This window comes from Bufo gargarizans, chromosome 4 (genome assembly GCF_014858855.1).
Source record: "Bufo gargarizans isolate SCDJY-AF-19 chromosome 4, ASM1485885v1, whole genome shotgun sequence".
Classification (NCBI taxonomy): Eukaryota; Metazoa; Chordata; class Amphibia; order Anura; family Bufonidae; genus Bufo; species Bufo gargarizans.
The window spans coordinates 254,851,267-254,878,940 of record NC_058083.1 but is presented as its reverse complement, the minus strand read 5'-3'; the positions used below and the strand labels follow the sequence as shown (position 1 = coordinate 254,878,940).

Sequence of the window (27,674 nt, the reverse complement as noted above, 5' to 3'; positions counted from 1 at the left end):
TGCTGCGGATGTGGCGAGATGGTCTCAATTAGCCAGTTATGGAGTGGAATGGAAATTTAATTTTAATGCTGTATTAAAAGCATAGTTTGATGGCATAGCCAAATGTCTAATAAGTGGTAGTCATAGCCCTGGAACCTCATCTTTTTGGGACAACATGGGTCGCTTAAGTTAAGGAGAAGCAGGGAAGAGCTGGCTTCACGTGTGTTAGTCTATGGGAGTTGTGAAAACAGCCACATTAAGAAGTGGGTCCTCCTATGTTTTGCTAGTTTTACTGTATTTTTTTTATCAACGCACAATAAATAAAATTGTATTGCTTTGTAATCAATAAATTATTCACATTTTTATCATTATGCTGTATTTTTTATGTTTATATGTATATATGTTTTCAGAAAAGAGCAAGAAGTTGACTCCAAAGATGCAATCATATTACACCAGTTCTCTCGGCCAAACAACGGTGTACCTAGCTTATCTCCGTTCTGCCTGAAGATGGAAACTTACCTTAGAATGGCTGACTTACCATATCAGGTAAACTGAAGATCCTGTTCAGTTTAGATGCACAGGCCATTGTCTGTTGTCTCAGAAATTAACCCTTTCATGTCCGGGCCCAAAAAAGGCCTAAATGTCCAGGCAACTTTTTGTCATTTTGTGCACATGGTGGTTTAGCGACCGTAGCTTTTTTATTTGTTTGACTACCAAAATAATTTTTGCGTTTTTTTTTTTCTTAATTTACGCTTAGAACTTTTATTAGAGTGTTTTTTTCTTTTTTTAGGTTTAATTTGGAGGAAAACCGCTAATTATTATTAAAAAGTAATTTTTGTTTTAATTATAGCTTTTTATTTCTTAAATATTAAAACTAACACAAAAAATTATCATTGCAATGGGTTCCCTATTTTGTGACAATCGTTTTCATATATAACATGTATAGGTTTGCGAGAATGGGGTGACTATGGTGACAATTTCTAGCAACCGCATTTTTTTTTTCTTTCTAATAGTATTTTATTTATTTTTTTTACTTATATTTAAAAAAAGGAAATTGGTACATAATATGTCCCCCAGGAGGTTATAAAAAGACCTCTGGAGGACACTTTATTTTTTATTTTTTCACTGTTTCCACTGTAACTGGGGCATCCACAGGAGCCCCAGTTACAGGGGAAAACAGCCCCCTGTGGGGGCATGACACACAGGCAGAACTGATCAGGGTCTCCAGACCAGCCCCTGCTCCACACACCCCCAGCAGGCTTGTGACCGCCGGGACTAACAGAGGAAAACTGCCATTTTCTGATGGCAGTTTTTTTAATTCTCTTTCCTGAATGTGCTTATGGGGGTACCCTTTTGTCAGAGCTGCTGTTTACCACATTGTAAGATATGGAGATAATTCAGTGACTTTTATGGGAGGGTGTTTTGGGCACGCCCTGTAACCTGTGGAGAATTAATTGTGCAGGGAGGGGAAGAGGTGACCTGTAACCATCACCCATTGTTAGTAGATGACCCTGTGTTATTTGTAAAGGTTTAAACTTCCAATGTAATCTTCCCTGTGATGATGATGAGATGACTTTGTGACTTTTTGAGTTTACAGTATTTATACAAACATTTTAGAACATGTTGCATTTTACACCATTCACTCCAGTTTTGAAAAGTGGGAGTAAAAGTGGGCTTGGTTAGCCTGTCAAACTGAATTAAAGGGGTTGTCCGGTTCCAGAGCTGAACCCGGACACAATCCAATCTGTACTCATTCACCAGCTTTTTACGCTCCAATGCTACCGCTTTCCCTGTGCTGTAAAGGTAAAGGGAATTTTCTTGAAATCTGGTGATGTACATTCTCTCCATGGGTAAGCTAGGCGGAGGCTTGTTTTTAGAGGCTAGGGCAGCACTAAAGACTGCCCATTAGAGTTGGTGACATCAACAGGAACACTACATGTGGAAATGTAAATACACAGCCCTTGCCCTGTGCGATTCAGTGCAGGGCAAGGGGCAGCATCAGAGCGTAACAAGCTCAGAAGAATGCAGATTGGGTTGTGAATGAGTGCAGATTGAGTTGTGAATGAGTGCAGATTGGGTTGCGTCTGGGTGCAGCTTTGAACCTAGACAACTCCTTTAAGCCATATTTACAGATTGAGCCGACAGAGCAGTTCTCTGACAGATTCAGTGTGAAGGAGAGAGCCTGCTAGTCTGAATATGCACTTAACATGAAAGCAATACTGTTACCCAAAAAATATGGGAAGATCTGCATAGATGTATATAATTCAAAATAAAAAATTAACAACCACACAAAAAATTGGGAACACACCAAGTGATAAGTACATAGTGCAAGAGGGCCCAAAGACATGCAAAATAGAAGGCATGACTAAAAATCTGAGGCATAGCTAGGGGTTCAACACGTGGCATCTGAGTGGGACCCAACCCAGTGGGCCCCCCAATATGTGTTTACAAATGCAGAGGTGCTTCTTTGTTTTCCTGCTAAAGAGAGACAGGATCCGGGACAGCAACACAAGCAGGGACCTTGCCAAATTTTCATTCCAACCAACCCCCCAAACCCCAGCACTAAAGACATATTTGCATAGGCATTATATTCAGCTCTACCAAACATACAGAAGAATACAGCACCACATACCTCTTAAATCCAGTGATGTCATCACTGATGTAAAAGTTCTCTTTCCTCATCTTCTCTATTTGGACCAGTCCGCCATGATGCCATCTCTCAGTCTTGTCTTGTTTCTGCAGAGTTTGCCACACCGACCTCTTAGATTCTTCACCTTTCCATTATTCCCCTATAGTGGCCCAGCACATTTAATGCCCACTATAGTGCCCCAGTACTTGCAATGTCCCCAATAGTGGCTCAGTACTTATAATGTCCCCTATAATGTCCCAATACTTATAATGTCACCTATAGTGACCAAGTACTTATAATGTCCCGTATAGTGACCCAGTACTTATAATGTCAATTTATTATGCCCAGTGTAGTGCCGCCAATGGTTATCATGTATAGTGCTCCACTGTAGTTATAAGGCCCCTATAGTGATCCCAGTATTTATTATGCACCCATAGTGCCCACAGTACTTATAATGTCCCTGTGAGGCAGGGACATGCCTCATGGTTGTTAGGGGAGATATATGGCAGGATTTGCTGTGTCTTCCCCAGAATCGCCAGGTCTGAAGAAAGGCCAGGTGCAGTAATCACCTGGGGATAAAGGAATCCTCAGTGAGAGGGGGTGGGGACTTGCACACAGAAGGCTGGAGTGGCTCTGTGTGGTCTGAGCCGAGAGGGCTGAGAGACCTCTACCCCCAAGGAGACATTGTTGTGGGAGCAGCCAGGAGGCTGTGGGACATTGGCTGACAAAGCCGCATGGGTTCACAGGGTGTGGACTGTGACTTAGGTGAGTCAGGAACGTCCTGTTTAGTTAGAGCCCAGCCGGGCAGGTGTTTATTTTGTATTTATGTTTGGTTTGCTGAGGAGCAATAAATGCACTGTTTGGACCTGAAACCTGGTGTCCTGAAGCTGTATCTGTGAGAATGACCCCGAAGAAGAGCTAAACCCCCACAGTCCCCTATAGTGGCCCAGGACCTATGGCACCCCTATAGTGGCCCAGTACATATTATAAGTGACACGTGCAGTGTTCTGTCATTTGTCCTTGGAAGAGACCATTGTGACATGCGCAATTGCGCAGTGTTCTGACCATTGTACCTGAAAAATACTGGCCCATTGGGACAGAGCAGTGTTCAATCCATTATCTGTGGATGATGCTGACCCATTGTGACACACCCAGTGTTCCGTCCATTGTTTCTTGAGAATGCTGGCTTATTGTGACATACACAGTGTTCCGTCCATTGTCTTTGGTGGATGCCGGCCCATTGTGACACACGCAGTGCTCTATCCATTGTCCCTGGAGGATGCTGGCCCATTGTGACACATGCAGTGTTCCATCCATTGTTTCTCGAGAATGCTGGCTTATTGTGACATACACAGTGTTCCGTCCATTGTCACAGGAGGATGCTTTCCCATTGTGACACATGCAGTGTTCCGTCTATTGTTTCTCGAGAATGCTGGCTTATTGTGACATACACAGTGTTCCGTCCATTGTCACAGGAGGATGCTTTCCCATTGTGACACATGCAGTGTTCCGTCTATTGTTTCTTGAGGATGCTGGCTTATTGTGACATACACAGTGTTCCGTCCATTGTTACAGGAGGATGCTTGCCCATTGTGACACATGCAGTGTTCCGTCCATTGTTTCTTGAGGATGCTGGCTTATTGTGACATACACAGTGTTCCGTCCATTGTCACAGAAGGATGCTTGCCCATTGTGACACATGCAGTGTTCCTTCCATTGTTTCTTGAGGATGCTGGCTTATTGTGACATACACAGTGTTCCGTCCATTGTCACAGGAGGATGCTTGCCCATTGTGACACAGGCAGTGTTCTATCAGTTGTCCTTGGAAAATGCTGGACCATTGTGACACACTCAATGTTTCATCCATTGTCCCTAGAGGATACTGGCCCATTGTGACATACACAGTGTTTGGTTTATTGTCACAGGAGGATGCTGGCCCATTGGGGCATGTACAGTGGTCCATCCATTATTCCTGGAGGATGCTGGCTCTTTGTGACATGCACAGTGTTTCATCCATTGTCCCTGGAGGATGTTGGCCGATTGTGACATATGCAGTGTTCCGTCCATTGTCACAGGAGGATGCTGGCCCATTGTGACACACACGGTGTTCCGACAACCATTCTCCCTAAAGAATGCTGACTCACTGTGACGTGCAGTGTTCCATCCATTATCCTTGGAGAATGCTGGCCCATTGTGACACGCATAGTGTTTTATTCATTGTTCCTAGAGGTTGTTGACCCATTGTGTCACAATCAAACAACGTCTTAAATAACTTCACAAAAATATAGACAAAAAAATACTTAGTCCATATGGTTTACAGAACGTCTGTAATTCTTGCAATGATGAGCCAACATTTCCATGCATACTCCATGCACTCCGCTCGGCATTCTCTTCTCAGGGCATATTCTCACTAGTGACAGTTGTCCCTGAAGAATACGGGTTCATTGTGACATATGCAGAGTTCCGAACATTGGTCCTGGAGAATGCTGGTTCATTATGACGCTGGTAGTATTCCATCCATTATCCTTGGATGATACTGGTCCACTGTGACAAACACAGTTTTCCATCCATTGTCCATGGAGTATGCTGGCATATGCCTGTTCCGAAAATTATTCTTGGAAGATGCTGGACCATTGTGGCATGCGCAGTGTTCCGTCCATTGTTTCTGGAGGATGCTCACCCATTGTGATGTTAACAGTGTCCCATTCAGTGTCACAAGAGGATGCTGGACTGTTGTGACATGTGCAATGTTCCTTCCATCCATTATCTCTGGCCAATGTTGGCCCATTGTGACATGCATAGTGTTCTAACTATTGTCCCTGGAGAATGCTGGTCTATTGTGACATATGCAGCGTTCCATCCATTGTCACAGGAGGATGATGGCTCATTGTGACATGTGCAGTGTTCCATCTGTTGTCCTTTGAAGAGGCTGGCCCATTGTGACACGCACAGTGTTCTGAAAATTGACCCTGGCGGATGCTGGCCCATTGTGACACGTTGAGTGTTCCGTACATTGTCCCTGGAGGGTGCTGGCCCATTGTGACAAATGCAGTGTTCCGAACATTGCTCCTGGAGAATGCTGGTTCATTCTTACACAGGAAGTGTTGCACCCATTTCCCTGGATGATACTGGCCCATTGTGACACGCACATGTTCCATCCATTGTCCGTGGAGTATGCTAGCCATTGTGATACATGCAGTGTTCCGTCCATTGTTTCTGGAGGATGCTGGTCCATTGTGACATTAACAGTGTTCCGTCCATTGTCACAGGAGGATGCTGGCCCATTGTGACAAGTGCAGTACTATGTTAGTTGTCCTTGGAAGATGCTAGCCCATTGTGACACGCGCAGTTTTCTGACCATCTGACCATACACTGTTTTCCCATGCACCCCTTCCATCACAAAAAAGGGTATATGGTTCAAACTTTCTTTTACACTGTTTTCCCATGCACCCCTTCCATCACAAACAAGGGTATATGGTTCAAACTTTCTTTTACACTGTTTTCCCATGCACCCCTTCCATCACAAAAAAGGGTATATGGTTCAAACTTTCTTTCTGACCATTGTCCCTAAAGAATGCTGGCCCATTATAAAAAGCACAGTGTTTTATTTATTTAAGCCTGGAGGATGCTGGCCCATTGTGACTCGCACAGTGTTGCGTCTATTGTCCCTAGAGGATGCTGGCCCATTGTGACATGAGCAGGCTCTCGAACATTGTCCCTGGAGTATTCTGGTGTGACACGGTCAGTGTTCCATCCATTAGCCCTGGATGATGCTGGTTCACTGTGACACACACGTGTTCTATCTTTTGTTTGTGGAGTATGCTGGCCCATTGTGACACTTGCAATGTTCCGAAAATGTCCTTGGAAGATGCCAGACCATTGTGACACGCACAATGTTCCATCCATTGTTTCTGGAGGATGCTGACCCATTGCGATACAGGCTTTGTTCTGTCAGTTGTCCTTTGAAGATGTTGGACCACTGCAGAGTACAGTGCTCACTGGTTATTACCACCTCCTGCCAATCCAGTTACAGGCGCCTTTTATTTTGCACTTTCCTTTTTAGTTTATTTTTTTATTTGTATTTTTTTTTTATTTTTTTTATTATTTTACATTTTTTAAATATATTTTTGCCACATAGCCAGTCTCCCCGCTGTGTACCGGGGTGGGCTCCCCAGGATACAGCATAATCACGAACAAGGAAAACGACTGACACCAGCTCTCGTAGAACAGACTTTGTTACGGGATATCAAACACACTCCCAAATGCAGTGAACATAAAATCAGATTACATACACTGAGCCCAGAGGCTGAGACCCCTGTGTCGCACAGCACGGCGCCCTACGATGGTAGCCGGAAAACACTTGCAAAATTTACCTACTGCGAGCAGAGCTAACTCTGCCTCACCATACTTGTTATTACCCTGAAGAACAGGAACAATCGTGTGTGTGAGATACAGGCTAGCGGCAGGTAGCGACACAGCAGCTTACAATCTTACCAGACTATACAGTTCTATAAACCTCCCTTTTTCCAAACTGTAATGTCGCATGTGCCTAATATATATCACTACCGATAAACACACTGGGGTAACTGAATATTATGGTGAAGTGCTCTCTATTCTCTGGAGCGAACCAGAACTTTAACTTTAACACTAACTAACTACCGGCAGGTTTGATCTCAGTCTCTAGTATTTAGGCGCCAATCTTATGCACCCCTGCCCTAGGGGACTTGAAAATGCAATCTTCTGATCCCTTGTCCCATAGACAGCAATAGAATACTACTGCAGTCTATGGGATTCTGAGAGGCTGCCTGAGAAGGGAACACTCTTGAACACTCACTAACCTTTGGCATTCAATAACAGAATTGTCACGTCCTTGGTACTTGTGCATTAGTGCTATGTTAAGTATTTGATAACACACAGATATCATGGAACAATTCAAAAATTATGAGCTTAAGTGAGAAGATAGATCTAAAACTGCATTATTTCCCCAAACTGTACTTATTACAATCCTATAGAGAACCAGGAAGACACTTAAAATAGCAGGGAGACACAAAGGTGTCTAAAATAATACTGGCATCCTGACTGCATTATGTCCTCAGATCAGAGAAATCTATGAACACAAAGCAGCAGCTAATGGACTTTCCAAATTATCTGTGGTCATGAATAAAAGATGAAGAAGTGTCATAGAGCAGGAGATTACGGTGGTTATGAGAATAGATTCCAGGGAAATCTATGAAAAGCCTTATATCAACACTACTGAAAGCAAAACTTTTCTTTTACAGCATGATTTTGGTATTATACGTCATGTCTTGTGTCATCGTATAGCATGCGTACAATCTCCTCAGTTTTATGAGTATAAATATTTGTCAGCTTTAAAGGGTTGTTCACTTTGAACAGATATTTGCATAGTGTAATGGATAATATTCCATTACTCTATACACATTGCAATCAAATGATTGCATGTTGGGGTCCACTTGGGGACCTAAAAAAAGTTTAAGAAAAAAATATAAACTTTCAAATCACCCCTTTCCCCCAAAATAAAAATAAACAATAAAAATTAAACATCATTGCCATGTGTGAAAACGCCCATACTATTAAAATATGAAAAAAAAAATCATATCCCATACGATTAATGGCATAATGTAAAAATAAATAAATGTGGCCAATTCGCTGTTTTTTCACCACTTCACTACACAAACAATTGCATGAAAGGGGATCAAAAAGTCATATACACTCCAGAATGGTATCAATAAAAACTACAGATCGCCCCACAAAGAAAGAGCTCTCACACAGCTCTGTAGATGTAACTATAAAAAGTTATGGAGGTCAGAATATGGCAATTAAAAGAAAAAAATTATTTTTTCGAACGTTTTTATTTCTTTCAGTATTAAAACACATTATGGTGTCACCGTAATCGTACTGACCTGGAGAATGAAGAGCACAAGTCCATGCATAATGAATGCCGTAAAAACAAAACCCATAAAACAAGTCCTCGTGCGGTTATGTCAATAGAAAAATAAAAATTCTATGGCTCTGTGAAGGCAGGGAGCTAAAAACAAAAATGGAAACTTGCTCCGTAAGGAAGGGGTTAAAATAATATTTGATGGTGGCATGACCCCTTCAACTCAGAATTTCCTTGAAATGGATTTCTAAATGGATTTTTTTATACGAAAAAAATCCCTTTAAGGCATGTATATGAGTTGTAAGTTGAAACTGGAGCATCTTGTTGTTAGTCCTTTGTTTAAAGAACATCTGTTACTGAAAAGTGGGATAGTGTTCTATTTTTATTTTCCTTTCCTGCTATATTACACTAAAGGGGTTGCACTAGAAGCATCCTCTGGGAACCCCACCAATCACAAGAGTCCTATATCCCCCTTTGAATGGAGCGGCTGTTGACCATACAAGCTGCTACATCATTCAGAGTCTGGAACTGATGGAGATAGCTCAGTACAGTGCTTGGTTATCTTCCATCAGCTCAAAGACTTTTAATGTAGGGCCAGTGCCAATTGCCGATTATAAAATGGCATTTTAGGCAGCCAAGGCTCCTCGGGGCCCATGGCAGCCCAGAACGCCCATATATATATTCCTGTGCTATTCTCGGGCTTGGGCCCAGATGTTTGACAGTGCCCCGTATTTAAATACTGCAATGGGGTATGGCAGCCATTGGCTTCTGAACCCACCATTTGCTTTCATAAGCCACAGGTCAGTGGACCTGAAGCGTATGGGGCTGTAGAGTGCAAACAAACGTGATGGCATCATCGCGACTGCCTGCACAGGCGGCACAACGATGTCATTGTTGCTGCCTGTGCCAGGAGGCAGGCAACTCAAACCGCAGAGCGGAAGGGGCATCGTAGACGGCAAAAGTTAAAATTTTGTCACTGTGGGCACTATAACTGCTAGGACACTTCAAGGGGGGCATTTCAAATACTGAGGGCTTTAAAAGGTGGCAATATAGCTACTGAGATCACTGCATGGCAGGCATTATTTAATACCAGGGGCATTACTGGAAGGGAATATACAGGGAACATATTATAACTGATGGTGCGTATTATAGCTTTTAGGGAGCACGTAACTACTGTAGGCACTACAGAGAGCATTATAACTATTGGAAGCACTACAAGGGGGCTTTATAAGTCCATGGGGCACTATAGGGGCACTGTAACCTCTGGAGTGCTATAGAAGGCATTATAACTGCTGGGGACACTATAGGGGCATTATTACTACTGTGGCCATTATAAAAGGGCCTTATAACCACTGAGGGCTCTATAGCAATGCCTTATAGGGGAGCTTTATTACTACTGTGAGCATTGTAGAAGGGCTTTATGCACTATGGGTGCATTATTACTACATGGGTTATTGTGGGGGGTATTATTATTATGGGCACAATATGGAGGGCATTCTCGTGGAGCATTATTGCTATTTGGGGGAATATAGGGGCACTATTACTAATGAAGGCACTCTGGGAGAGAATTACTATTGGTGGGACTTTTTGGGGCACCATAACTATTGAGGGAGTATCTGTATGGCACTATCATTTTTGCAGTATTGTATTTGGTAGTATTATGGAACACAGCGGGCACAATATTGGAGGTGGCTGCAAGATAGCACTGTTGAGGCAACAGGAGGGGGAGGATGGTGGAAAAGTGAGAAATCTAAGATGTCTGTTCAGAAAACTGCAGAGACGAAACATGGCTCAAAGAAGTCATCATAGCGGTCTACTTCCAGTGGAGAAGATGAGGAAAGATAGCATCTACAGGGTATTTTACTGGATATGATAAATATGTATTGCTGTATTCTCCTGTATGTTTGATAGCTCTTAATATAATGTCCATCTACATATGTCTTTAGCACTACTATTGGGAAGTATACTGTGCAGTATACTTTTTTTTTTTACTTGTGGGACCCAAGCTTGAGGAATGGCCCAGGGCTTTTGGGCCACTTAGTCTGCCACTAGCCAGTGTGCACTGCGACCACTACATTCAATCTGGGGACACGCAATGCCTGTTCTCCCAGCTGTGGCTTATTAACTATCCTGTGGATGAAAGATAAGTGTCAATTCTGGGATGACCCCTTTACTAGATATGTGTATTTCTTTTTTGTACGTTCATATTGAAGAATATAATACCATTTGTTTTACTATTATAGAATTACTTTGATGGGAAGCTGTCACCTCAGGGGAAAATGCCTTGGATAGAATACAACCATACAAGAGTTTCTGGCACTGAGTTTATTATTGACTTTTTAGAGGAAAAACTTGGAATCAACTTGAACAAAAACCTCAATCCACATGAAAGGGCTGTTTCCAGAGCAGTCACTAAAATGGTTGAGGAGCATTTCTACTGGTAAGTTGTTGAGACACACATCCTCACATGGGTGTAGCTATAATAGGGTCGTATATCAAGAAGGTCTGCTATTCCCTCACAGGTGGTTATTATAAAACATAACTTTTATTAGCTTTGATTAAAATATTTATCCAGGACATTACATATAGTAGAGTGATTATTCTTTTCATATGTGCTCAGATTATCTTACCACTTGTAGTTGATGCACACTGGTAATGAACTGGTACTGCTGGGGTCCATATAGTTGAGGGGTCACAATGGAGCTCTCCTTTCTGGATGACAGCAGGGCCAGGTGTCTGTCCTTCCACTTGCCCTACTTGGCCTGGGCTAAACTCTCCATCCAGCAAGTTGAAAGGGGCGACCCTCTGGACAATCCCTCGCTGATCTAGTGACCCTAATCTGTACCTTGACCCAGTTGGTATCCATCATGTCGTCTAAGGAGTAGTTGTTAGGGTCTCAGCATGTAGAATAAAATTAAAATGTTCCTACGCATTTCAAAAGGGCTATGGCGTACAGTTTAATGAGGGGACTCTTCTTAAGTGTGTGCCTAGATGCTGTGTATGGCAGTAATGGCACTCACAGCTACATGACATGTCAGAGTTTTATTCCGGCCTCCTCTCGGTATGGTCGCCGTCCATGTAGTGAATGGGGCCGGAGCGGACTTCCCACAGCAAGCGTACACTAGCGGCAGCACGGCTGAACAGCCTGCCGGAGAAGGCTGCCTCTAATGTGAAAGTAGCCTTACTGTTCCATGCTGCATGGTTTAAATAGCCTGGTGTGGAGTAATAGCCCCTCCTCTTATGGGTGGCGTTTATTCAAATTACAGTACTTTCTTCTCCCTATAATGAGAATCGATCAGTCCACCTCTTATAAATAAAGGGGGCTCAAGCAACTGTAGTACCCATGAGTAGCAAGGAGGCCAGATACCCCTCAGCCACATAAGAAGATAGCAGTATTATGCTTTGTAGATGGTGGGCTGTTAAAAATTTTGTATTGTATTCTTTGGTTTTCATTGCAGGACCTTAGCCTATTGCCAATGGGTGGACAATCTACATGAGACTCAGAAAATGATCTCCATTCCTGGACCACTTAGTGACTTGTTGAAGTGGATTTTGTGCCATCTGACAAAGGGCATTGTAAAACGTGAAATGTATGGACAGGGTATTGGACGCTTCTCAGAAGAAGAGATTTATAGGTTAATGGAGAAAGACATGAGATCGCTAGCTGGACTTTTAGGTAATATTCTCATAATGTTACATTTATTTATTTTATATTCCCTTTTTTTATATTGTGATTGTCTAAAGTCATTATTAAAAATGTATAAAAAGGTGTCAATTTAGTTTCAGGAACAGAGTCTACTAAAACCCATTGTTTATACGTAACCATTCATTTGGGTTTCTCTTCTCTCCTTACTGTTTGGGAATGGATGTGATCTATCTGGAGTGATTTGTACTTAATTTTTAGTTAAAACCCACAAAAATAGTTCATGCATAAATGGTATTTACAGCACTGCTCCAGCACTGTTATTAGTATTAGACAGTTTATCAAAGCCCCTGATTAAAGTAAAATATAAGACAATATAAGCAAAGTGGTCTCAAGAGGCAGAGAAATGCTCAAAACCCCAAATGCTGAGCAGATCCTGCGCATGTGATCCGTTGCTAACAACAATCCGTAGCAAAAATGCATACAATGGAGAATGCCTGCAACGGACCACATGTACCACAAGAACATACTACACAGGATAGCTAAATATGTGGATGTGATTGTTTATGTAAAAGAAAACTGCTAAAACTTGGTGCACTACAATGGTAAATGCAATTGACAATATATGGCTAAACCCTCACTCTGATATTAAAAATGAGACTTTCGCCAATATATTCTTATATCAAGAACATACTGGAGCCCGCGCACATTGTCAAGGTCTCTCATAGTGGCACGGGACCTAACGATAACCTACCTGCGCCGTATTGGCAATTACAGGGGCCGTATGGGCTATTACAGGAGCATAAGGTCCGACACACAGCGAACAACTCCCAGGTACCTCTAGCGTGAAATCACACATACAATGGGAGGAGGGAAGCAGATATAGGTCCCAGGTTACCTCCAGTGTGAAGTCACACATACAATGGGAGGAGGCTGTGAGTCCTACCTATCACTGAGTCATGTGACGTAGGCTACACAAGTGCACCTAAATATTACTCAATCTGGAGTTTGCACACCTCCAGGTACACATATACAAACAAAGTGGCAAAGCAAAGTGATAATAGCCCATACGGCCCCTGTAATTGCCCATACGGCGCAGGTAGGTTAGTGTTAGGACTTGTGCCACTATGAGAGACCTTGATGAGGTGCGCGGGCTGTGTAATAGCAATTTAATTTCATCTTTCATTGAGATGAGCAGTGTTTAAGTGAATATTAAATCCACATATTCAGGTGACTTACAGTGTTTGTCCTTGAGCTTGCAGTTCAAGTTATTCTGGCCCGTTTCCCAGGAACAAGCATGTCTGTTAAATATTAACGTATACGCATCAACAATGCATCGTAGAGACAACTTTTTTCAAGGTTAATGGATATCACACAATTCTTTTAACACTAAACCCAGAAATTAATGCTAAAAATCCAAGAAATATAGTTGTCTCACCGTTTTTCAGTGAAAAAACCTCATCATAAATTAGGTGCATCCTCCGGAAGTCTGTGCACCTAAACAGAAATCTACCACAGCTCAGAGCTGCCATAGATTTCTGGATTCATGTGCACCAGAAAACTGGTGTGAATGAAGATAAATTTGTCTTTATAAATAGTACCAGTGTCACCATAGTCCCCCTTATTAACTGTACCAGTGCCACCATGGCCACCCTTATGAAACTTTGCGCCGTCTGCCCTTCTGTGGTGCCTATGTGTGCCACCATAGCCTCACCTTACAAACTGTGCCTGCTGCTTATAGTTAGTGTGGATACATAGTGGCCCCTGGCCCCGGGGCCCAACTCATTAACTTTTTACTTGAAAGAAAGTGCACAGTGCTGCTGCTGACTTACTGTGTGCACTGTGTCTTGCTGGAGCCTGGAGGATAATCACGTTTGTCAGGTCAGTTCACAGCAGGGCCAGCCAGCAGCGGTCCTGTGGTATGGCCAGCTCACCTTTCTTTGCTAGGCGCACCGCAAGGCTAGCCAATCAGCAGCGTGCTCTGCTACTGCTGGGTCAGCAGTCAGCACTGCTAAATGCTGATTAGCAATGTCATGGTCTTACCTTCTTGCTGTTCTCCTTCGTTTGACATGTGCTGGCGGCCATCTTGGTTTCTGGGTTTCTTGTAGCCTCCCACCCTGCGGCTTCTCCTTCCCACTGGGAGGAGCTGGATGCCTAGCTCATATATATAGGAGGTCTGTGGCTTCAGTTCCTTGCTTGGTCCTCCTGTGTTCACATGCTTCTAAGACTGCTGCTGCTTCTGGTTCCTGATCCTGGCTTCGTCTGACTACCCTGCTGGTTCCTGATCCAGGCTTCGTCTGACTACCCTGCTGGTTCCTGATCCTGGCTTCGTCTGACTACCCTGCTGGTTCCTGATCCAGGCTTCGTCTGACTACCCTTCTGGTTCCTGACCTCTGGCTTCGCAAGACCCTGCTTCGGTTTAGCCATCCGTTTGGACTTTTGCCTTACAGCTTGATTTTCAATAAAGCCTTCTTATTTCCACTTATCTCTTGTTGTACGTCTGGTTCATGGTTCCATGACAAGCAAATCAACAAGCATCCAGCAGACAGAGCGCACTAGGTGGGCACACTGACTGCGGGGTGGGAGACCGCCCGGGCCCGGCCCTCCTCCCCATCCAAGCACAGTAGGAAGGGCCCAAGCCTCACACTGGGGCTCAGATCAGAAGCAGCCATTTTTTGTAGTGTAATTAGAGTCTTGATAAAGCACACGAGGTGTTCGGCCGAGCATGCTCGCTCAACACTAGTATTTACTTATTTCAACTAATAATTATTACAATTTTTCTCAGGTCTAGCTGTTAACCAGAAAAAAGAAAAATAACCCCCTTACTTCACTGTAGGAGATTTCTTCCTGACCCTACACAACATTCAAATAATTTTTCAGGATCACTTAAATGTTTTTTGTTGTTATTATATCAGCCATTACTTTTTGTGATAGGGCTTTCTAGAGCTTGGCCATACTTACTTACTTACTTATTATAAAAACCCTTTTCTATATAAATTACTATGATGCACAAATTTGTTAATGTCCAAGATAATTAAAAATCTCAGACAAGCCTTGAAGTAGCCTAAAACAATAAATCTTGGTATACTTGCCCATTTCTCCATTTCTGTTCTCTGTGAGGCTGGTCTAGTCCTCCTGCCACTGCCGATTTACATACTCCAGCGGTGATGTGCCCCTGCAGCCAATCACTATCCATCGAGGACAATGATTGTCTGCAGCAGTCAAATGCCGTGCACCTGCATGTCACTGTGACATGCACTGATGATGTGCAGGTGTACAGGATGTTACAGCTGCAGCCAATCACTGTAGTTAGTATTAGAATCCTAAGGACAGTGATTGGCTGTGGCAGTCATGTGCCATGTACCAGCATGTCACCGCTGTGGTTTGTAAACAGGCAGTGGCAGGTGGACCAGACTAGCACCGCAGAGAACGAAGCTGGAGAAAGGGGTGAGTATAAGATGATTTTTAATTTTACCCTATTGCAGGGCTTGTCCAAGATTTTTAATGGTCTTGGACATCCCCTTTAAATGACAAATTCTCAATCATTAAAGCAATCTTTTATTTTCTGTAGGTGATAAAAAGTACCTTATGGGACCAAAGTTTTCAACCTTAGATGCTACTGTTTTTGGACATTTGGCTCAGGCAATGTGGACCTTGCCAGGAACAAGACCAGAGAGGCTGATCAAAGGTAGTACAAGGTCATTGGAGTATAAACCAGCAGATATGTTGTGTTCTGTGACTAGATACTTATATAGGTCACGTGTAGCCATTACCTTCCATATACATATAGACTTGTGGCTTATTCACATCTGTGTTTGAGGTTCCATTTGGGGTCTGTGTCACAGATTCTGCCAAAAAGACTGGACAAAAAAGTCATGCATTCTGGACTACTTTGTCTGGTAAAAAAAAAATAAGTTCCTTAACAGAAACTGAACGGACTCCATTGTAGTCGTTGGAGTCTGTTCAGCTGAATCCAGCAGTTCCATATTTCCACTGTCCTGGTCCTCTAACGGAAAAATATAGCAGAGACGTGAAATCACCCTAACTCTCACACCTGGACTGAATTTTTTAGATTTTTATAGGAACCATGGACATGTGTCTCTGCAAATTTAAAAAAACTGTCTGATGCCTATTATTCTACCTTTTTACATATAGTGAATAGAACATAGCATCAATACCGTACATTGACTGGTAAACCGCTCCTGATGCTATTTACATTTTGTTATGCTGCACTGCCATCTAGTGTCCAATAGTAAAGGTACAATTTTAACTAATGGTCCCTTATACAGTATTACCATGCCAGATTAGAAAATACATGAAACAGCTGTTATGCGTTTTAACCCCTTAAGGATGCAGCCTATTGTGGATCAGGACACAAAATATGTTTTGTTTTCACATCTCCTTTTCCAGAGCCGTAACTTCTTTGAAATTTTTCTATAGATATAGGTCTTTTTTTTTTTTACTTTTTTTTTTTTGCATGGCAAAACAGTATTTTTTAAACAATTTGTTTTGTGTTGCTGAATTCAAAGACCCAAACGTTTTAGTTTTCTATCATTGAAGCTGTGTGAGAGCTTGTATTTTGCAGGAAAGGTTGTAGGCAGTTTTTTATTGATGCCATTTGTGCTACATACTATACAACTTTTTTTGTCAAGTGAGATAAACAAAACAATTATGTTTTTTTTTTTAAACTATGTTCACCATTTGGGACAAGGAATGTGTTTATTTTATTGTATGTGTCATTATGTATGTGGGGATACTAATTATGTTTTTGTTTTTGACAAAAAAGTAATCGTTTCATTTTCCAAAAGTTTATTTTTTTTACCTGAACCTGCAATATGTCTGTCTATCTTTCTTTCTAATTATCTATCGATCTTTCTAATTTATGCCTGACTATCTATCTATCATCATCAGCTTGCATTTAATACACTCTGAATTTCTTGTTGTAAACATCTCTGAAATATGCAGCCATCCAATGTACAACTATTTGTAGTTAGATTTTTGCAAGGCTATGGACACCTTTGCACTAAATTATTTTTATTGATCATTTGCTTACTAAATGCAAAATTTAGCGCCTTTCTAAATAGCATTAAAAAAAACTGTCCTACTATTTTCCTTCTTCAGTGTGTGTATGTCCTTCACCTACCTGCTGGTCCGGCAGAATCTGATGAATCCATCTGATGGCCCTTTCTGTGCTTTTCCCTCCTTTCTCTTGCTGTTAGCTAGCAATGGGATAGGGGGAGGAGGTTGTACATGGCAGATGTGTGGAAGAGGAGGGAAATGGTCCAAGGAGAAGAGCCCACATAGGCTGTAGAATAGATAGAGTGAAAAGTACACAGAAGGCAGTTTGCAGGGGGAAGACAGCAGCATCATGGACACATAGATCCATCATGTATTACGGAAGTCCACATCAGAAAAGTCTTAAATTAGGAGTTGGTTGTAAACTGTAAATCAGGGGGTCTGAAAATAAATCAATCAATGAATACTACAGACTAAAACTTATTGCAATTATTTTTTTTTTTACTTAAAGGGATTTCCACTTTTTACTATTGGTGACCTATCCTCAGGATAGGTCATCAATATCAGACTGCTTGAAGAGAAGGCAGTGCTTATATGAGCGCTGCCTTCTCTGCTCTGTTTACCTGCTCTCCGCAACAATTGCAGTGGTGAGCAGTGTAATTACAAGTATGGCATCCCCACTCACTTCAATGGGGCAGCTCTGTCTGTTCAAGTGAATATTACAGAGTCGTCTCATGGAAGTTAATGTGGACACTATACTTGTACCTGCTTACCATTGCAATTGCTGCGAGCAGGTAAACAGAGCAGAGAAGTCAGTGCTTGTAAGAGCGCTGCCGACTCTTCAAGCAGCTGAACGCGTGGGGGGGGGGGGGGGGGGGGGGCGGGAGTTTGACACCTGCCAATCTGATATTGATGACCTATCCTGAGCATAGGTTTAAAACTGCAACCCGAAGTTGGCTTCGGTACTCAGCTATCAGTTGGTACCAAAGCCAACTTCAGATTGCTTTTTTTTAAATGGTTTTCAAGTTGAACAAAGTCCAAAGTTCTTCACCGAAGTCTCGCGATACTTGGGACTTTGAATTTCACCTCAGCGCAGCCCATACATTTGAATGCTGTACGGAGACGGGGCTTTATACATCATTCAAATGAAGTTCTAAACGAAACGACTTTGGATCTATGAGTCGAAGCCGGCTTTGCTAAACCCTAGTAACCACTCTCATATTAAAAAATGTTTCCTTGTCAAACGTGGATCTAGACTTTAAATAACATGTTTGGAGGGTCATGGGTTTAGGTCCGTTGTAGGTAGACCGCTTTTTACACACCCTTATGGCGTTATTCTCTTTTGCAGGGGAACTTATCAATCTTGCCATGTACTGTGAAAGAATAAGAAGGAAATTCTGGCCAGAGTGGCACGATGACAATGACAACTCACTATATGAAACCGATGACAGCGGTGAAGACAGCAAGACACATACTCCCCTGCAAGACTTCAGCTTTTATTCAAGGACAGGGACTTTTGATGACGAAGGGACAGAAAACAGCATTTCTCAAACGCCAGATACTGATTTTACAGGACATTCCTTGTTTGACTCAGACTTGGAAATGGATGAATTTACAGATCATGAGCAGTGCAAGTGAAGAACACGGCCTCTCTTTTCTGAGAGCTACTTGGTCTAGCCCTGTCCTAACATTATAGTAACAGTACAGGTTTTGCACACATCATTGGTTTATAAAAGCCTTATATCTGTCAGAACAATGCAACCAGAACATCCAACATCCAGTCGGCTTTTGTTGAACACGCACAGGTTGCTGAGATGTTTAGCATTTGAATCTTACATTGTTATGTGTTACTTGTCACAAAATGAAAGTGATTTTCAATTTTTGCCTTCAATACTTGACCACAACTATTCCAAATGGCTCGCTACCATCGGTGCAGGCATTCAAGTGGTTAATCAACTTAGTAAACTTTTTTTAGCTGAAGTGTCTATAGCGCCGTACCCAAAAATGTTAAGCGATACAAAGTCCAATGAATGTGAGTGCTTTCAGTATGGTGATCCTTAGTAAATGACTAGTCTGCACTTTTGTTGCTATTGCTGGGAAGACATGTTATAGTTGAAATAGGTACCAAGTGTTGGTTTTATGCACATTAATATCAATGTCTCAAGTCGTTGTAATATTTATAACAAAACATTAAGAGACTTGTTATGTCTACATGCTTCAGAGAAGAGTCATGAAAGACCAGATGTACCCACTGCAGATGTTTGAGGGCTTTGGCACCACAGAGGTCCACCTGGTAAGTGGTAGTTTGCAAACCTACACTCTGTTCTATGCACCCCACCCCCTATAAAATAAATAGTGCTGTTAGGTGTGGCAACTGGCAAGTATAGGTGCATTGTGACTATGAAGTGTAAAAGGGAGATTAATCAAAACCGGCATTTTCAGCATTGGTCTTGATATCCCCTGTGCCATCGGTGGATGAGCCTAATTTATGATGAGGCGCATGTGTCATCATAAATTTGGTGTATCCTCCAGGAGTCCATGCTCCTAGAATGAAATCTATGCTAGCTCAAATCTGGCGTTGATTTCAGTCATCATTTGGGCCAGTAAACTGGTGTAAATGATGATAAATGTACCGTGGCTAGTGGCTCTGCCCTGCCAAACCCTGTTTTTGGAAAATGACAGATGTGGTGTAGAAACACCATTTGCACCTAGATTTAGGCGCTTTGGCATTTAAAAAGTCATAAACCTGCGGTTTGTGACCTTTTTACGCTGGAAAGGATGTGTAGGGGGATGATAAATACTCCCCTAAATTCCTGCTGCTTTAGAACTGCCGCTTTGAAGAAGAATACACTATTGCAGTTTTCCCAAGAGTCTAAAGATTTCAGGATTTCTTAAATATATGTGAAACATTTGTGCATCAATGCTTTGAATATCTTTGTGTGGGGTGCTCTCTGAAATGTGTTCGTTCCACAGTGTGAATGCATGAGTAAAGCAGGCCCCATAAAAAGTTAAGCTTTATACCACATCATAAACCAGTAGGCAAAGGATTGCAGACCACATTAAGATCTGCCTGTGTATTTTAGATGCTTTTGCCCTAAATTGATTAAAGTGCATTCGGAAAGTCTTCTGATCCTTTCACTTTTTTTTACATTTTGTTATGTTGAGGCCTTGTGAAAAAAATAAATAAATAAATGATTTTCCCCATTAATCTGCAATCAATACCCCATAATGAGAAAGTGAAAAGAAAATTTTAGTAATGTTTGCAAATTTATTAAAAAGAAAAAAAACTAAAATTTTGAACATAAGTATTCAGACCCTTTTCTATGACACTTGAAATTTAACTCTGGGGGCCTTGATTGTAGTACACCTGTAAAATTCAGTTGATTGGGCATGATTTGGAAAGACATACTCTCTATATACGGTCTCACAGCTGACAATGCATTTCAGAGCAAAAACCAAGCCTCGAAGAGGAAAGAACTGTAGAGCTCAGAGACAGAATTGTGTGGAGACACAGATATGGAGAAGGGTACACAAAATTTCTGTTGAACAGAAAGTTCCCAAGAGCACAGGGGCCTTCTTTATTCTTAAATTGAAGAAGTTTGGAACAACCAGGACTCTTTCTCAAGCTGGCTGCCCCAACAAACTAAATACAGGGAGAAGGGCCTTGGTAAGAGAGGTGACCGAGAACCCAATGGTTAGTCTGGCTGAACTCCAAAGATCCTGTGTGCAGATGGGAAAAACTTCCAGAAGGTCAACCATCACTGCGGCATTCCACCAATCTGTGCTTTATGGTAGAGTGGCCAGAAAGAAGCCTCTCTTCAGTAAAATACAAATGAAAGCCCACCTGGAGTTTGCAAAAAAGCACCTAAAGGACTCTCAGACTGTGAAAAACAAGATTCTCTGGTCTGATGAAACAAAGATTGAACTTTTTGGCCTCAGTTCTAAGCGTCATGTTTTAAGGAAACCAGGCACACCCATTACAATTCCTACAGTGAAGTTTGGTGGGGGTATTTTTAGTGGCTGGGACAGAAAGACTGTTCATTCTTAATGCAAACGATCCAGTGTGCTCTGAACCTCAGACTGGGTCAAAGGTTCATCTTCCAACAATACAATGACCCTAAGCACACAACCAAGACAACACAGGAGAGGCTTAGGGAAAACTCTGAGAATGTCCTTGAGTGGCCCAGCCAGAACCCTGACTTGGACCTAGTTGATCATGTATGGAAAGACTTCAAAAAGGCTGCCCACCGACAGTCCCCATCCAAACTGACAGAGCTTGAAAGGATCTCCAGAGAAGAATGGCAGAAAATCCACAAATCCGGGAGTGCAACGCTTGTGGCATCATACCCAAGAAAGACTGCCAAAGGTGCTTTAGTCGTGAGTAAAAGGTCTGAATACTTATATCAATGCAATATTTTAGTTTTACCTTTTCAATAAATTAGCAGATTTCTAACATTCTCATTTTCACTTTGCCATTATGGGTATTGAGTGCAGAATGATGGAGGAAAAACTTGGAACCTGTGAAAGAGCCTTTCTCCTTCTTTTTAGCTCCTGACTCAGCATCATGTCGGTGCTGAGTTCAGGTATTTCCTATTCATAGGATTAAGGGGCACATTTATAATTGAGGAAAAACTTGGAACTTTTTTTTGTTTTAGCACAAGGCCGCAACATAACGAAATGTGAAAAAGTGGAAAAAGTTAAAGGGTCTGGTGACTTTCCGAATACACTGTATGTCTTCTTTGTAGTGATAATATCTGTCAATGCTTGGTAAGAGGAGTCCTCTCTCCTTTTCCACTGTAACGCTTATTTCTTCACCAACACAAAAAAATACCATCTTGGTCGCAACAATTTCCAATCAAATCCAGTCACATTTGTGTAAACTAGGGCAACATATGGGGAAAACACTGATATTCTGTTGTAGCTTAGCATTTGCCATTGCATAAGGGCCCTATTACACCTACAGATTCTGCAGGCAACTGTTGGAAGGGGAAGCGTTCCTTCCCAGCAAATGCCTGCTTGCTAGTGGAGGAGACCACTGCTATTACATGCATCGATCTCCTCCTTAGTATAGGGAGAAGTGATCACTTATGCCATCGCTTGTCCCCAACACAGCACGATCTGCCGCCGGCAAACGATTATTTTTAAACCTGTTGAAAGACTCCAATTACCGCTCGTTCATCGGGTAAATGGCGGCAGTATTACACTGCCATCATCGCTGACAAGTGTTCATACAAATGCTTGTTAGCAATGATCTTATTGATTATATGTAGGTGTAATAAGACCTTTAGGAGAGACGCACAATATGGTGTTTTTTAGCATTGATGATCTGTCTAGCCTACTACAGGACTGGCAGTGTGTTGTCACATATGCGTATCATGTAATCAGAAGGGAAACTTTATATTTGGGGGTTATTCTTATATACAACTCATTATGCAATGGAAATGAAATTAATAGATTATTTTTATTTTATTTACAGAGGATTATTATGCCTGTGTCACTTTGTTGGCTTAAAGAAAATGGATAGTCCTATATGAATAAAATATTTATTATTGTTATTAATTATTGATCATTTTTTTCCCACTATCAGACTAGGGTACCTTGGGTCCATCAGAGAAAATCATCCTGAGGGCCCATCATCATCTATATAGAATATGTGCACATACACTGTTCATAGTTTTAATACTCTTGATATCATTGGACAAGTCGGACATATCGTCAATAAGGTCTAATAGATTATTTGTATCTCATAAGAAATTGACCCTAGTGACAAGTGGTTGGCTCCAAAGCCATGGGAGAACATCTTCTGTTCGATCTTCGGAGGCATCTTCTGTTCGACCTTTGGAGGCCATTACCTTAGATTTTTTGCCTCATTAAGGGGTCTATCCAAGTTCTTTCTTTTCTTAAAATGCAGGAAAATAATAATAATAAAGTTACAACAAATTGCCTGCAGAATGTTACCTACAGAAAAGCTCTCTGGACGTTTGTCTCCAGAGCTCCTATACTTGTACAGGAACACTGCGCTGAACACTGCACACCCGACAGAACAGGGGTCGGAGGACCCTTGATATAGAGATAGACACAAGACATCTCGGAATTCTATACAATTAGCCTGATCGCTCACCGCAGCTGTGCATGGCCCGCTACACCACTTAGCTTACAAATTCCAAAATTCAAACCAATGGCCAGCTTTTAATATAACAATTTAATACTTATTAATATGCACATGTGCAATATCACCATAAATAAAAATATAAATTCATGCAAATGGCTATACAATATATATTAATACTTAGTGATAGTCCCCCTCTCTTTGCATGTGCGGAGCTCTCGCACTGTTAGTAAGAGAATAGTTCTGTAGCAATTTGATATCCAAAGTCGCTTTAACGGATGGGGTATAGATAGATTTGTATTCCCTCAAGCTGGATAGATTAGTTTATATCCCTGCAATAGAGATATTCTCCCCACTTGCAGTCACGTACTTCACATATACAGATCGCTGTATCCTCAAGCGCCTGGGCAATCGATACACAGTAAGTATTATATAGTTGCTTACCAGTCTGATGTTACAGGTCCAATGTGTATAAAGATGTTGTTACACATACCCTACATACGTGCTGGAGTTGTGCAGCTACTGAAGTCCATGTTCGTGTTCTGACAGAGTTTCAAACTCAGAGTCTTCTACATTACAGCCCAGAATCTTACACAATAGAGCTGCATGGCCAGTTACTAAAAAAAAAAAAAAATATGAAACTTCTGCTGTATGGCAGAAGTCTCATATTACATTTTTTTTTTTTTTTGTAACTGGCCATGCAGCTCTAAAGTGTAGTGGTTAAGATTCTTGGCTGTAATGTAGAAGGTTGTGAGTTCGAATCCTGCCAGAAACGTTTCAGAAATAGAGGCACTGACTCCATATATGGACATAGCTATATATGGAGTCAGAGCAGGGACTCCTAAGCCAAACTAGAGTCCCGACACCCTCCCCTCTTCAGAGCAGGGGGTGCCTGGTTTAATGCTCGGGTTCTCCCATTGACTTCCATTGTGTTTGGGTGCTCTCCACAGGCAGGGGCTCCATAGGAACTAATGTGCAGCAGACTCTTCTCATTCAGGAAAATAGAGGCTGCCACACACTGCATCTGGCTCCTCCGGTCCTCGCCAGGGGTATCCAGCAGGCACTTGGTGGCTATGGTCCCCGCTACGCTCACAAACTTTAAAGTCCTGACCAGCACCATACATGTACGGCGCTGGTCGGAAGGGGTTGAGCATCATACAACCTATAAGGGTGCATCATCTGACACAGAGAGTGACACAGAGCAGAAATTTCATCATCACACACATATTCACCTGATCCACTTTAATTTTGATTCAAGTACATCTGTCAGATAGATCTGATTTGTTTCTACCTACAAATGAGTGATCCTAAACTAATTGAATTCAGTATGAATTTCCCCAATATATTGCTTCCAAATGAACCTGAAGTTTTGGCGATTCAATTCTGATGAATTTGTCAAAACAATGACTGCCATTTTACATATCAAATTCAGTACACTAGTGAGATAAACAGGGCAGGGAAAACGAAGGATCACATGATACTGGTGTAGCGCTGAGTGACAGTTTGCCCATAATGCCTTGCAGTCAACCTCACAGCCAATTAGGAGGAATGATATTACCTTGTCTATTATGCTGTACGTATGATCCTAAGCAAATATGCCATTCTGAGCTCAGCCATGGATGCAATATAAATGTACACACTAAGGCCCCATTCACACATCCACAATTTCGTTCCGCATTTTGCCATTCATTTCTATGGGGCCGCACGATATGCTGCGCGGATACGGAATTGCGGAAAAATTCCCGAAAGAAATAGAACATGTCTTATTCTTGTCCGCAATTGCCTGTCAACCATGCGTCTAACCATAAATATATATGTCACTGTCGCTCAGATATTACTAATGCTGTCCTTGTGTTAAAGAGCTTGAAAGGGAAGAGAGAGTGAAAAAAAATCTAAAAAAATTGAAGGGGGGAGGTGGTCACTTAAGATAAGGAAAGGCAGCGTTACTAATTTTTTTTTTAGCTCTGTATAAAAGAGTAGAAAGGAATAGAAATGAACTGTTATAAGTGGTGCCAGGTTTGTTAGTACATCGAATTATATACTCAATTGGCTTACTGTAGATACGGTCCAAGCTAATTTAAATAAAGTAAATGTGAACAAGGCTCCAGGTCCAGATGGATTACACCCAAGAGTTCTTAAAAGGATTCTGTCACCTCCCCTAAGCCAAAAAACGATTTTAAAGCAGCCATGCAGCACAGCTTACCTGGATTAGGCTGTGCTCTTTTATCTTGTAATCCGTCCAGCAGTTACTCCAAAAAACGACTTTTATTGATATGCAAATGTGTCCTGAAGGTGCCCAGAGGGGCGTTTTGTTCTTCTTAGAGAGCCCAGTACCGCCCCTCTTACAGTGCCCAGCCCGCCTTTCTTGCACTGTCTAACCGCCGCCCCCAGCCTGCCACAGCCTCTCCTCCCTCTCCTCCCCCTCCCTCACGCCGAACGAACTCTCGCACAGGCGCAGTACCCACTGAGGGCTGCGCCTGTGCGATCAGCAGGAGACTGAGGGCAGGAGCTTCATCCTCGTCACTGGGCATGCGCCGAGCCCAGTGACGTCCGATGCTCGCTCTTCCCTGCTGACTGAGGGAAGAGCGAGCATCGGACGTCACTGGGCTCGGCGCATGCCCAGTGACGAGGATGAAGCTCCTGCCCTCAGTCTCCTGCTGATCGCACAGGCGCAGCCCTCAGTGGGTACTGCGCCTGTGCGAGAGTTCGTTCGGCGTGAGGGAGCGCAGAAGATTAGATGTGAACGATGCCAGGAGGATTCAATTGCCCATGTGCAGGATCGTGACTGGGGAGAGTTGTAGCCGCCGCCCAGCGAAGTGAATATTGATGAGCTGGGCGGGGCTTCAGAACGGCAGTTGGGAGCGGCTGGCTGGGCGCATTTTGAGATGAAACGCCGCCCCTTGGGCAGATTGGTGACGAGACAGGCAGGTTATAAAACTTTATTTTTCGGTATTTATAAGGTGGACAGGGGGGATACTTAGATGCTTTTAATAGACTGTATAAGACCTGTAATGTCATATATATAATTAAATATGCTGATTTTGCCTGTCAGTGTCCCTTTAAAGGGATTCTGTCACCTCCCCTAAGGCAAAAAACGATTTAAAAGCAGCCATGCAGCACAGCTTACCTGGATTAGGCTGTGCTGTTCAATCTTGAAATCCGTCCAGCAGTTAGTTCAAAAAACGAGTTTGATCAATGAGGAAATGCGTCCTGAAGGTGCCCAGAGGGGCGTTTTTTTCTTCTGAGAGAGCCCAGTCCCGCCCCTTTTTCAGTGCCCAGCCCGCCTTCCTTTTACTTCCTAACCGCCGCCCCCAGCCTGCCACAGCCTCTCCTGCCTCTCCTCCCCCTCCCTCTTGCCGAACGAAGTCTCGCACAGGCGCAGTACCCACTGAGGGCTGCGCCTGTGCGATCATCAGGAGACTGAGGGCGGCAGCTTCATCTTCGTCACTGGGCATGCGCCGAGCCCAGTGACGTCCGATGCTCGCTCTTCCCTCAGTCAGCAGGGAAGAGCGAGCATCGGACGTCACTGGGCTCGGCGCATGCCCAGTGACGAAGATGAAGCTGCCGCCCTCAGTCTCCTGATGATCGCACAGGCGCAGCCCTCAGTGGGTACTGCGCCTGTGCGAGACTTCGTTCGGCAAGAGGGAGGGGGAGGAGAGGCAGGAGAGGCTGTGGCAGGCTGGGGGCGGCGGTTAGGAAGTAAAAGGAAGGCGGGCTGGGCACTGAAAAAGGGGCGGGACTGGGCTCTCTCAGAAGAAAAAAACGCCCCTCTGGGCACCTTCAGGACGCATTTCCTCATTGATCAAACTCGTTTTTTGAACTAACTGCTGGACGGATTTCAAGATTGAACAGCACAGCCTAATCCAGGTAAGCTGTGCTGCATGGCTGCTTTTAAATCGTTTTTTTGCCTTAGGGGAGGTGACAGAATCCCTTTAAGGTACTATATACAGGAGTATGTGACTAATAATAAAAATATTATAAGTGAGAACCAGCATGGGTTTACGATACAATACAAACTGATTTGGACAATGAGTGTTTGGGCATCAATTTGGCAAATGAGGTTCAATGTGGACAAATGTAAAGTTATGCATTTAAGTAGTAATAATCTACGTGCATCATATGTCATTTGTAAAGAAGTATTTAGGTGTCCTTGTAGATCAGAGATTTACTAATGGCACACAATGTCAATCAGCTGCTTCTAAGGCTAGCAGGATATTGTCATGTATTAAATGAGGCATGGACTCACAGGGCAGGGATGTCATACTGCCACTTTACAAAGATGAATTCTTAAATTTAGATGACAATGCTTATAAAAATGTTTAGAAATCTGGTTCGGACTCCCCTTTTCGATGGACTAATGGCTAACGTCCTAAATAAATAACCCAGGGTAGAAATGGTT

The 27,674-nt window shown here is 42.6% G+C and overlaps 1 protein-coding gene across 1 annotated transcript in view; it reads left to right on the top strand.

Annotated features, from left to right (window-relative positions):
• Window positions 1-18,804, top strand: part of FAXC (failed axon connections homolog, metaxin like GST domain containing) — a 31,952-nt gene extending 13,148 nt beyond the window's left edge. The window contains exons 2-6 of the mRNA XM_044292535.1: window positions 390-525; window positions 10,751-10,947; window positions 11,966-12,183; window positions 15,722-15,838; window positions 18,515-18,804. Coding sequence (XP_044148470.1) covers window positions 390-525; window positions 10,751-10,947; window positions 11,966-12,183; window positions 15,722-15,838; window positions 18,515-18,804 — 958 coding nt within the window. The remainder of the gene's footprint in view (window positions 1-389; window positions 526-10,750; window positions 10,948-11,965; window positions 12,184-15,721; window positions 15,839-18,514) is intronic.
• The last annotated feature ends 8,870 nt before the right edge of the window (window positions 18,805-27,674 follow it).